The sequence below is a fragment of the Pristiophorus japonicus genome, chromosome 8 (assembly GCF_044704955.1).
Source record: "Pristiophorus japonicus isolate sPriJap1 chromosome 8, sPriJap1.hap1, whole genome shotgun sequence".
Lineage (NCBI taxonomy): Eukaryota > Metazoa > Chordata > Chondrichthyes > Pristiophoridae > Pristiophorus > Pristiophorus japonicus.
In genome coordinates, this window is record NC_091984.1 from 218,043,029 (window position 1) to 218,055,518 (window position 12,490).

At 40.5% G+C, this 12,490-nt stretch overlaps 1 protein-coding gene and 1 long non-coding RNA gene across 2 annotated transcripts in view; one reads left to right on the top strand and one right to left on the bottom strand.

The window, feature by feature from the left end:
* Nucleotides 1-12,490, top strand: part of pole (polymerase (DNA directed), epsilon) — a 126,160-nt gene that overhangs the window by 82,600 nt on the left and 31,070 nt on the right. The window contains exons 35-41 of the mRNA XM_070887921.1: nt 1,051-1,157; nt 4,180-4,356; nt 6,443-6,666; nt 7,612-7,832; nt 8,614-8,818; nt 9,681-9,854; nt 11,665-11,790. Of these exons, the coding sequence (XP_070744022.1) occupies nt 1,051-1,157; nt 4,180-4,356; nt 6,443-6,666; nt 7,612-7,832; nt 8,614-8,818; nt 9,681-9,854; nt 11,665-11,790 (1,234 nt within the window). The remainder of the gene's footprint in view (nt 1-1,050; nt 1,158-4,179; nt 4,357-6,442; nt 6,667-7,611; nt 7,833-8,613; nt 8,819-9,680; nt 9,855-11,664; nt 11,791-12,490) is intronic.
* LOC139269000 (uncharacterized) overlaps nt 7,610-12,490 on the bottom strand; it is an 88,224-nt gene continuing 83,343 nt past the window's right edge. Inside the window, exon 3 of the long non-coding RNA XR_011594145.1 lies at nt 7,610-7,738. This is a non-coding gene — a long non-coding RNA (uncharacterized lncRNA). The remainder of the gene's footprint in view (nt 7,739-12,490) is intronic.

Here is a 12,490-nt window from a genome sequence, read left to right on the forward strand (position 1 = left end):
ATTCAAAGTCAAGACAGAATACACCTAGAGATACAGTTTAAAAATACTACAAAGATTTAACATTTTCTCTCTACCTATTTTGTATGTATATATTTTTAATTAAAGGCTGATTTAATATAGCCAGGTTAATTGTTAGTTAAAACCTGATATATTCCTTTTGCTAGCTATAAGCTCATCTAGTTTAAGATATCAGCCGTGGGTTTGTGGTAACACTCTCGCTTCCAAGTCAAAAGGTTGTTGACACTTAAGCACATAACATAGGTTGGCATTTCAGAAAGTTCTGCACTGTAGAGTTGGTGTCTTTTGGATGAGACATTAAACTTGGGTCCCATCTCTTCTCTCTGATGGCAGTAAAAGATATCATGGCACTATCCTAAAAAGAGCAGGGGAATTCCCCTGGTGTCCAGGCTAGCATTTATCCCTCAACCAGCACCACTAAAAATGATTACCTGATCATTTATCTCGTGCTGTTTGTGACACCTTGCTGTGTGTAAATTGGCGACTGTATTTGCCTACATTACAACAGCTACTGCACTTCACAACTGATGAAGAGCTGTGGAAAATCCTTGGATTGTAAAAGGCGTCATATAAAATAACTTTCTTTTTTTGCCTTATGTGGATTGGCTATGATTGCTCATCTTTTATTCAAATATAAATATGGTATCTGTAATGCACAACTGAGTTGTCAACACAATTCTGCGCCGAGTCCCATTTCAAGTTTGGTTGACTTGTACTTGCAGAGTCCCTTCCTGAGTATTTGGCTCCATCTTAAACTTCGAAGGCCTCCTGCAAACTTGGTGGCCTAAAGTAGCCCAAAGCACCAATGACTTGTGGCTCCAAAAAAGAACTTTTTTTTAAAATGCCCAAAATTGAATTTTCAAACCAGCTCAATTCTGATGGAAAACCATGATTATACTGGTCCCCAGCCACATGTGTTCCTGCCCATTGATAGAGTGAAGTGACTGGGGTATTGGACATTTACAAGGTAGAAAAAGAGTTAAATTGCATAATGATTGCATGTGAAATAACTCGTCTCTCTTGTTTTTGCAGGTAGTGTCCGACACATTTACTTCTATCATAATGCTCAAGGGAGTAAGGCCCTATTTGGGCTGTTCATTCCCTCTCAAAGGAAGGCTTCTGTATTTGTTCTTGACACTGTAAGTAATTTTAAGGACATCAGCCTTGTCGAAAGGCTAACTACATATGAGTACTTCAAGAGGGAAGATTTGCCCCATAAAATAATTATGGTGTTTTGCTTTAAGTAAAGACCAAATGGGCCAGGTTCGATTCTGTGGTGCACGAGCTGATCTCGGCTAGGTAACCATAAGGGCATTACAGTTGACCTTGGCAAACCTGGGCTCGGGAAAGCAAAGTCGACCACAGTTTCACCGAAATACTTGTGTGACTCTCACTGGAAAGCTCACATGTGGTTGAGGAGGACACGATAAGACTCCATTTTGATGTGTGCCAGGATTCACAGTTTTGGCTCCAGATAGTAGAGGGCTACTAATGTCTGTGGCACTGTAACCCAAGAAGAGTCTGCACTTTTAGGAGAAAGGAAGGGAATTCAGAAAAATGGTATTAAAAAGATACAGGAGTAAAGCTGATCTGCTGTCAGGAGAAAACACTATGTGCCCTGGATATTGTCAGTTGTGGGCTGTTTTACTGAGTGTAAAAGATATTTGTGTCTTTGTCAGTGCAATGAAGTTAATGAGTTTTGGAGGTGCAAGTAAATGGGATCCCAATGTTTTGCATCTTACTCTACATTTTATGACTAAAACTGTCTCTGTGAAATGGATGTTTTCAAATATGGCCCTTCGGGACATGCGAGGTTCCCCCTTGCAGTCTGTGCTGAGGGCTATCTTAACGGAAGCTGCTGGATGTAATGATTGTGGGCAGATCATGTGGAACTCCTGGAAGCTGGTTACAGGTTAATATTGATGGAACTGAAAGACAGGTATCTGTTCTTCCTCTCGGTCAGAAACTCATACATGGCATGGGAAAATTAAGGAAGGGGACAATATGTGTGAACCAAGGTGGTGAGCCTTACGACTGGGTGCACATAAAATAAATGCGAGGAGGGAATAATAAAAGTAAACACTGATTCATGTTTATGTTGTAAGCCACTTAGCTTCAAGATTTATTTTAGTGGGTTAGCTAGTCATAGTTGTGGATTGGTGGTAGGTATCCTTAGTTTCCTTTGAAATGCATTTTGTGAAAGATGGGGTGTTTGTGTGGTGAAGACATGACGTTTGTTTATTATAGAAACTAATTTCATATGGAACATAAATTTGTGCCTTCATTTTATTTTCCAATCTGAAAAAGTTGACTTTAAATGAATTTGGGCTAAGCTTCAGACTAAAGACGGCTGAAGTTTCAATAGCTTCCCATGCAGGAAGTTGTACACAAGCTGTGCAACCTAGGATCAACTCTATCCGAGAACTTATCTCTAGATGACTACTAGCTAAATTCTTGTATCGAAAAGGCACCAACTACATTTGGCTGATTGACTAAGCATATGTTGAATAATAGGAAATTAGAATTGAGCACCAAGATATCGCTGTATCAAACATTGCTATATGGCAGCGAGACCTGGACCACCTATACCAGGTACGAAAGAAGACTAAACTCTTTCGACACCTGCTGTATTTCAAATATCAAGTTTGAAGATAAAATTCCTGACACCAATGTACTTGAGGAAGCTAAGTTGCCAAGTGCAGCATGGATGCCTTCGGAAGCATGGCCATCTATTTTGGATGGAAGATGAGTGTATCTCAAAGGATCCCCATTAGCAAGAACTTTCATGTTTCAAAGGCTGCTGGGACGACCTTGGCTTGGATACAAAGATGTTTTCAAGATGAAACTTGAAAATCTTTAATGTCGATTCTGCAAGCTGGAAAGATGTAGCTAACAACAGGGTTACACTGGAGGGCTGAGGGCCAAGATTGAGGAAAGAGATGAGAGCTAGGAGGAAATCGCATCAGGTTTCAAGATTTAATATTGCATGGGCTTCATCATCTGACCCTGCACCACCTTAGCAATCAGGAATGCTTGAGAATTGGACTCCGCAGCTACTCGCGTTGCAGCATGGCAAAGTAACTCAACTGCTTTAGTACTTACACTATCTTTCAATACATACAGCTGCTACTCGGGGGCCCGAGCACAAAAGTGGTACCAATTACCACAAAATTGGCAATTTAGTCTGGGGGACCATAGAATTGCTGGTATGGAAAATATCACCTTGGTATAGAAGATGTACATTGAGGCAAGATGTTAGGGCAGAGTAGAGGTGGTTTGTGCTGCATTTGACCAGGGAGTTCTTGTTGCTGTCACCTTCTTTCTGAAAAATAAATAGTTTATTTTACTTGTGCCAGTGTTCAAAATTATGAGGGGTTTTGATAGAGTAGATAGGGGGGAAACTGTTTCCACTGGCAGGAAGGTCAGTAACTCAGACACAGATTTAAGAGATATTTTTTTAACTTTGACCTTTGGGCTGGAATGCATTGCCTGAAAGGGTGGAGGAAGAAGATTCAATAATAACTCTCAAAAGGGAATTGAATATATACGGAAAAGGAAAAATATCGCAGGGTTTTGGGGAAAGAGCAGGAGAGCGGAACTGATTGGTAGCTCTTTCAAAGATTTGGCACAGGCACGATGGGCCAAATGTTCTCCATCCACTGAATGATTCTAGTGCATTTTTCACCACTTGAGCACAAAATTTCCCATGAACTATTTGTCCTAATATTGGTCAGGCATAGTACCTGAAGCTGGACACTACCCAAACATTTATTGATTAAAGGTGGGATTTTAAATTTTTGACCAGATCAAGTCTACCATTCTCAAATGGATTGCGGGAATTTTGTGGGAAGCATATTGATGACACCATACCAATAAAATTCCCCAATTAACAGCTTTTGGGTTTTGCAGGAGACAAAGTGGACATCTGATAGTGACTGACTACTGATTTTAAATCACTGATGCAACTTCTCTGATATTTTTGAATATACCTCAGTAGTAAGCTAGTTCCTGTTGTTTCTCACTGATTTAACATAACATTTTTTTCTGAATAACAACTGTTGATGGTTTGAAATGGCATGAGCTATTGGGAAGCGAAATGATTTCTTGCCATTTTATTTGCTGGTTGCTGTTCCCGATGTCTTTGGCTTTATCTCACTGTAGGTGCGCAGTAATCAGATGCCAAATTTGAGTAACCTGTACGCAGCTGAGCGCACCGCTATGCTGGAGAAATTGGATGAAGAACTGCTGCCACCTGATAAGCACACATTTGAAGTTCGGGCAGAAAAGGACACAAAACTAGTCTACAGAGCAATTCAACGGCTTCTGCTGAGCTACAAGGTAATGACTTCTATTGGGAAGATGTGGTGTTGGGAGAATAAGGCATGACTTAAAGATAAAAGGAGGTTTTTGTCCAATCATCGGGGCTTCCTATTTTAAATAGGTTAAAGATACAAATAGAAAAACGTACTGTGTGTTTGTGTATTTTAAAGACCTCAATTTTGTGTGATTTTTAACTGAGCATCAATTATTACGACTGAGTCGCTGAGTAAAAGTTGCAGTATGATCTTTCAACTGGAGTAATTTCATATTGAATAAAAGTAACATTAGAATTTGTCAGATATTTTTATTAAAATGATATAACTAATGACACGTAAACTGGTGGGCTAGCACTGCGCATACAGGAGCGCCCATTGATAAAGTAAGTCTGCTGACACAGGTGTACATATTGGTGTTTTACTGTTATAACTTTCAAGGTTTGGATGGGTCAAGTAAAAGTGTCATATGTTTAATATATATATTTAAACTGGTCATAGATTTTTACGGCAATCCACAGCTAGCAACTGAATTTATTCACTTCTGTTTTACAAATTGTCAAGTTACGTGGGAGAAGATGGGGGATGGGGTTCCAATTTGGAACAACTTGATTTTTGCCTTGTAATAAGTCCAAGCTTCACATTATCCATATATATTTGTGCATTCTACACTTGGCTTCCTTCACTTGATGTGATAACCTTACTCACTGGTTGCTGCTGTGATGAGATCAGGACTGTCCTATTCTATTCAAGAAAAGAGGAGACAGAAAGCAGGAAACTATAGACCAGTTAGCCTAACTCTGTCATTGGAAAAATGCTGGAGTCCATTATTAAGGATAGTAGCAGGACATTTAGAAAACTATAATACAATCAAGCAGAGTCAGCATGGTTTTATGAAAGGGAAATCATGTTTGACAAATTTGCTAGAATTCTTTGAGGATGTAACGAGTAAGGTGGATAAAGGGTAACCACCAGATGTAGTGTATTTAATTTTCAGAAGGCATTCGATAAGGTGCCACATAAGAGGTTAATGCACAAGGTAAGAGTTCACAGGGTTGGAGGTAATATATTAGCATGGATAGAGGATTGGCTTACTAACAGAAAACAGAGAGTTGGGGTAAATGGGTCATTTTCAGGTTGACAAACTGTAACTAGTGGGGTGCCACAGGGATCAGTGCTGGCACCTCAACTATTTACAATCTATATTAATGACTTGGATGAAGGGACCGAGTAGATTTGGCTACTTGATACTCTGTCTCTTCATCCAAGTCATTAATATAGATTGTAAATAGTTGAGGCCCTAACACTGATCCCTGTGGCACCCCACTAGTTACAAATAACAGAAATGAGGAGGAATTTCTTCTCCCAGAGGGTCGTGAATCTTTGGAATTCTCTACCCCAGAGAGCTGTGGAGGCTGCATCATTGAATATATTTCAGGTGGAGATAGACAGACATATTTTTGAACGACAGGGGAGTCGAGGGTTATGGGGAGCGGACAGGAAAGTGGAGTTGAGGCCAAGATCAGATCAGCCGTGATCTTATTGAATGGCGGAGCAGGCTCGAGGGGCCAAATGGCCTACTCCTGCTCCTATTTCTTATGTTCTATTTCCACCCTCCTGCTCTGAGGGTTCTCTTTCCCCCCCCGGCCGGACTGTTCAGTTTACTCTTGCAGAATTGCTCCCGACTAAATTGAGTAAAATTCCTATGCTAATTGCTCAATGACATCAGTCTTGTCTGAATTTTCGTCTCTTTACTACAGTTAGATTGAAAAAGTTGGCAAGATTAGTCATTTGGTTATTAACAACTTTGCCCTTGGTTATTAACAACTTTGCCCATCAGTTATGATTTATTTATGGCTTGCTTTTGCACTACAGGGTTTGCAATGCCCCTAGGTTGTGTGGCTTGCTTAATGTGTTGCACAACTATGTCTGGCAATCTAACATGTTGTCTCTCCGTACTATGTCAATTTCTAAACGGAGGGATGGGCGGCAATTGAAGATTAATCTTTCATTTCTGTAAAAAATTTGATCGCAGACTGATTTCCATTTAAAATGCAGCATTCTGTATAGGAGTGGAAGGTACCTGATTGATTTTAATTTGTTTTTTTAAGGATGAAAGAAGAGGTCCAACTCTCATAGCTGTACAATCGAAGTGGGATCTTAAGAGGCTGACCAACGGAATGCCAGTCCTGGATGAGTTTCCATTGGTGCCTGTTCATGTAATTGATGACATTAGCTATGGTGTATTGGATTGGCAGCGTCATGGTGTGCGTAGAATGATCAGACACTACCTCAGCCTGGATAGCATTCTGTCTAAGGCATTTGAGATGGCCAGGTAGGAATAGTTTTAGCTTCCCAAAGTCGATAGGTGATATAACATGTCTGTAAAATTGAACTGCTTTCTGCCAAGCTCTTTCAATGGTTTAGAAGGGAGCTTAGGTGAATTTGCAGCCCAGTACCATACCTGTAAAGGAGATCTCTGGTCTGTGCTAACTTAGGCAGGAGGGACTACAATTGGCCACAGTACCCTGGGATTAGGGAGGGGAAAGAAATCAGTCAGGGTTTCTACTCCTGTTTAGCCATGTAGTGACCTTGCTGGAATGTGCAGGTGTGTGGATGTTGGATAAGGATGTGATTGCTGTCAGCTATTGCACCCCCACCATGGAATTGCTTACTGACACTCTGTCAAGGCTAGCACATAACGAATGGCCACATGGGTAAGTTACAATACTCCAGTTTATGCCTTCTGAAGAAAAGTGGAGAAGATTGGAGGAGAAAACAATCCGGAACCTGCCATGCATTGGTGGAATTTGCATTCTTGTCCGTCTATACAAAGGTATCTCATCCATGTGCTTAAGAAAATCTTAAAGTATAATACTAGGCTGCTCTTGTGCACCTCCAATTGCTAGTTATGTAGTAACATTGGCAGAAGTCTTGGAGCAAGTTCCTCAATGGCTGGGGAAGTTGCATGGTGCAGGGACAAACTTGAGAGGCTCAACTTCAAAAAGTTTAAACTGGAGTGACTGGAGGAAACAATATTAGAAAGGGAAAAATCCACTCATTTCTTGTGTACATCCCAAGGTCTGACACTAGCAGAATCTGAGAATAGATCACATTCTATCCATTTGGATGAAAATGCTTACATGGCACGTGCTCATTACAACAGGGAAATCGCGGAAGTGAATAAAGCAAAATAAAATAAGAGCATTGAAGAATTTTTAGTAAATTGCCAGGCAGTAAACAAATATTCTTTATTACTAACTACATAATTCCATTCCAGATATTACCACATTCCCATTGGAAATCTTCCAGATGACATCTCTACCTTTGGATCAGACCTCTTCTTTTCCAGACATCTTCGACGACACAACCATCTGTTGTGGCTTTCCCCAACATCTCGGCCAGATCTGGGAGGGAAAGAGGCAGACGATAATCGACTGGTAATGGAGTTTGACGAGAGGTCAACAGTTGAGATTAATAATCCAGGGTGTTACTCTACAGGTACGTGGGCTGCTATACAGCAGCAAATACTGCTTCATAAGGATAACAGCTACTTTTTCTTTCAGGTTGTTCAAAGCTGCAGATTGTTTCTTCTCTTTTCCTTCCTCTTTCACAGAAGCAGGAACCAATACAAGAATTTGAATGGGAGGGAGGTGGGGGGGATTAAAATTAAATACTGCATGGAGACCAGCAGAAAAATATCAAACCAGGAAAAAAACCTGCATCTACAATAGGCACAGCCGCATGGCTTGCAGGTGCTTGCAGACATGGAATACATTTTGCGCCTTTCAAATTTGTTTTATCCAGTGGTTGTTCCTGCACAACAGCCACCGCAGGCATAAGTAAGGTCACTGCACAAAAGATAAGAGTAGTAGCAGTCGGGGGCAATATCTTTTCGGTATGGGCCATGGATGCTTCCACTGATTTCATTATTGCCCCCAGTCTTGCAATTTGTTTATCTCTAAACATTAGCTGCTCCTTTGTGGCTTTTTCTTAAAGGAGTCTCCTTTTTTTCTCCTTCTCAGCTAGTTCCTATTTTCTCCTTGTGTAGACATCACCAGGCTATGCATTTCCTGGCACTGAGGGCAGATGGCCTCTACATTTGCCACTCTTCAGCTGGCAATAAGGGTGCAGTAAGTCTTTCTCCAAGAGTGTACCTTCTCAAAGTTTTGTTAAGTGCATTTTAATTCAGATAATGGGATTCAGTCACTATTAGAGTTTTGTGAAATTTTAAATATTGCAATATTCTAGATATTCATCAGTAAAACATTCTCTCCTCTAGTTTCTGTGGAGCTGGATATTCAGAGCCTGGCTGTGAATACCATCCTTCAGTCCCATCACATTAACGATATGGAGGGAGCATCCAGTATTGGTGTCAGCTTCGATGTTATCCAGCAAGCTTCACTTGAAGACATGATGGCTGGTAACCAGGCAGCTAATGCACTGGCCAGTTATGATGAGACAGCGTTGTGCTCCAACACTTTCAGGTATTTTTGTGGGGAGAGGGGAGATTGGAAGCAGGTTCACTTGGGACCCTTCATCGGCGTTCAGGCGCTGATCAATCTGATATTCTATTGGGGTCCAAGAACTAATTTGCATAAATCTTTGTAATTCTTCAGGTAGCTTTTTCAGTAAATAAGTGCTTTTAGTATTACCGTTCATTGGAAGGTAAATGATTAAAGCTGTTCCATAACATACCAATTTATGTGCTGATGTGACATAGGCCTGCTATTCCCTTTCCACACTGGCTTACAAGTTGATGGAAGATAATGCAGTAAGAATTTAAGACATATGTCACGTGCAAGTTTTTTTTCTTTCCCAGTGGGTTACTACATAAACACTAATTTGTTTTAACAATTTGTTTCAAGGTCCTGGGCCCTATTTCTCAACTTGGTACACTTTGTTGTACTGGATTGTGAAGCATTCACTAACTATGCAGCTCTTTAGTCTAAACAGCGACCAAGGAATGTTGCTGAAAATTGGCCGTAGCTGATGCCTGTTTGGAACTGTCTTTGGGCACTGCAGCTTTTTTTTCCCCTCCCTGAGTAACACGCACATTCTGCAGTTGACTGGGCAGATGGCTGTCTTCTCCGAGCCTCTACCAGTGATTCTCAGAGCAAGTTGTCAGGAAGCTCGCACCAGTGCCATCATAAATATTACTTTTCCCTTTCATTCTCAAGTTGGTCATTTCTCATAGTAGCACAACTGATTGGCACTTAAACATGGGGGAATTAGACCAGTGATGTTATGTATTGCTGCTCTGTGAGCACAATGAGTGTCAACAATTGTTTTTACTGTCCCTGCTTAAAGCATTGTTCATTGCTCATGAGTGTGTTTCTGTTGTTTCAGAATTTTGAAAAGCATGGTTGTTGGCTGGGTGAAGGAGATCACCCACTATCAGAATATATATGCTGATAACCAAGTGATGCACTTTTATCGTTGGCTGCGATCTCCTTCATCACTGCTGTATGACCCTGCACTACACCGTACTCTCCACAACATGATGAAGAAACTGTTTCTGCAGTAAGTTTTTTTTTAAAAGTATAAGCACCTTGTGAAACCAGACTGCAGTTTCCTGAAGGAGGCAGGTGGCTGTGGTATTTTTAATGTATCAACACTTTCCTTAAAATTTTGCAAGTTTACTTTTAAGCTCTTTCTGAGCACATATTCTGTTCTGTCTTGGAATCTATTGACAGAACAGGATAAATGTTTCAGAAGGTACCTGTACCCTAATGTGCTAACAAAGATGTGGTTGACCAAGGAGAATTAATTCATGCAGTGCCCTGGTACTTGAAAAATTCATAGTTACCATAGAAATAGCAAAAATCCTCAAGATATTTGCCTGACTGGGCATTTGCCAATAGGAGCAGTATATAAAGAAAGATAATTTGTCATAATGGTTTGCAATTAATGCTATTTTCTAAAGGGGGCATTCTCTTCCTGTAGTTATGTAAGGTGCAAGATGATTGGTTTGCTTCACATCATAGAAACAGTGAGTTAGAATGTTATCAGATACTCAAAGGTAAAGAAATTGAAGGATGGCAGCAGACTTCTTTTGTAAAGAAAACTTGTTATTCTTGACTTTCAACAAGTATTTTGATTTTTTTTTCCAAAAAATAATTGGAGTGGATATTTCATACATAGCAAGCAAATATTTAAGTCTGTAATTGAAATCTGATTCCTTATGCACTCTTTTTTTTTGATGTGGTTGTGATTGCTATTTTATATTTAATGTATCAACACTTTTTGTCTTGGTATCTATTGACAGAATAGGATAAATGTTTCAGAAGGTACCTGTACCCTAATGTGCTAACACTTTTAATGTAAGCAATCCCATGACAAGGTGCAGCTTTTCTAATGAGAACCATGTTTTAGGCTTTTTTACTCCGATATTTCTTTTATGCTTAGTGCTTATTACTCTAGGGTGTAAAAATAAACCCAGCAACTACAGGCCAGTCAGTGTAACCTCAATAGTGGGGAAGCTTTTAGAAAAAATAATCAGATGAAATTGGGTATCGCCCTGTTTGGGGCACTAACTTTTAAAAGTTTGAAAAATTAGCGCCAGGCGCTAATCATTTCAAACTTTACAAAAATTTGACATTTGCACTCCCAGAAGTGCTCCACTTTCTTCCTGGAACACAAACGTCAACAGGCGGGGCAGTGAGTTGAGCAGTGAAAGGTTCCTTCCCTCCCTTAAAGGGAAGGGCCATCGCTGCGGGCTTTGCAAAGGAAAGGAAACTTGCCATGCCCACGACGGCAGCCACAATCACGCCCGATCAGCCCGACACTCCAGCATTGAGTGCCGGGCCGATCAATCACGGGCAAGAACAAGCGAAAAAAAGCTGCAAGAGAGAAGTTATGTTTTTTTTTTACTTGCCTCAGCCACCTCGCCTTTAAGCATCGATCCGAAGCAGCTATCCACCCAATGCATGCCTCCTGCAGCTGTCGGTGTTTTCAGGGGCCATAACATAATTTCAGGACTGGAGTGTTGCACACGGCGATGATGTCACGATCTCCGGGTGAAAGAGATTGGGGTGCACCATCGTACCGCCACCGCAAAACTCCCACCGAATATGGTAGGAGTTGCTGATGTTGCCGTGCCCAGTCACAAAACCTTTTGTGTCCTGTTACCGCCCCTCTGGCACATTGGAACCCAATTTCACTCCCTAAGTTTCTGTAGCAGTATTGAATTGTCCTGGAAATTTGATCTCTTGGTCAGAAAGTGATGATGCCCAATGATTTTTAAAAGAAAGTCACCCAGCAGAGTGTCCATCAAAATGGATAAGTTGTGATCTGGATACAGAAGTGCTACATTTATATATTTTTTTCCTAGGTTGGTGGCAGAGTTTAAAAGGTTGGGTTCATCTGTGATTTATGCCAACTTCAACCGTATAATGCTATGCACCAAGAAGCGGCGGATTGAGGATTCAATAGGATATGTGGAATACATCACAAAGAGGTAATGTCTGCATTCGTACACAAATGAGCCATTTAAATTATAAGGAGAGCCTTAAAGTCAAATATGGGAAAAAACATCAATTAATAAATCTTTTATCAAAATTGGAAATATATCATCTTTTTAAAGAACCTGTATTTTTTTAATTGAAAATAAGATCATCAATAATGTAGTTCGACTGCTGTGAATCTGTAAAACAAAAATAATATCTTACATTTTGGATTAATTTCATGCTTTGTAGAATTCTTCCCACCCTAGTGGCATTATTGTTCTGTTTTGTGGTTGATCTAATTAGACTACAACCTGCATATCCCTTGCCCCAATTCCCCGGCTCCCATATTTTGTGGCTGAGGTGTTAGACTGCTATTGGCTAGTCTGTCTGGATTCAGCTTGGCTCAGTTGGTGGTACTCTTATTTCTGAGTCAGGTGTTTAGTGCAAATCCACTGCATTTGAATGCAGAATCTAGGCTTACGGTTCACTGCAGGTAAAGGAGTGCTGCATTGTCAGGGGTGCCTGATCATTTCAGGTGACATGTTAAACAGAGGCCGTGTCTGCTTGCTCAGGTAAAAGTAACATTACATGGCACTATTCAAACAAGATTGGGGAGTTTTCCAATATTCATTCCTCAACCACCACCACCACTACAAATAGATTATCTAATCATTGATTCATTTGCTGTTTGTGGACCCTTGCTGTGTGCAA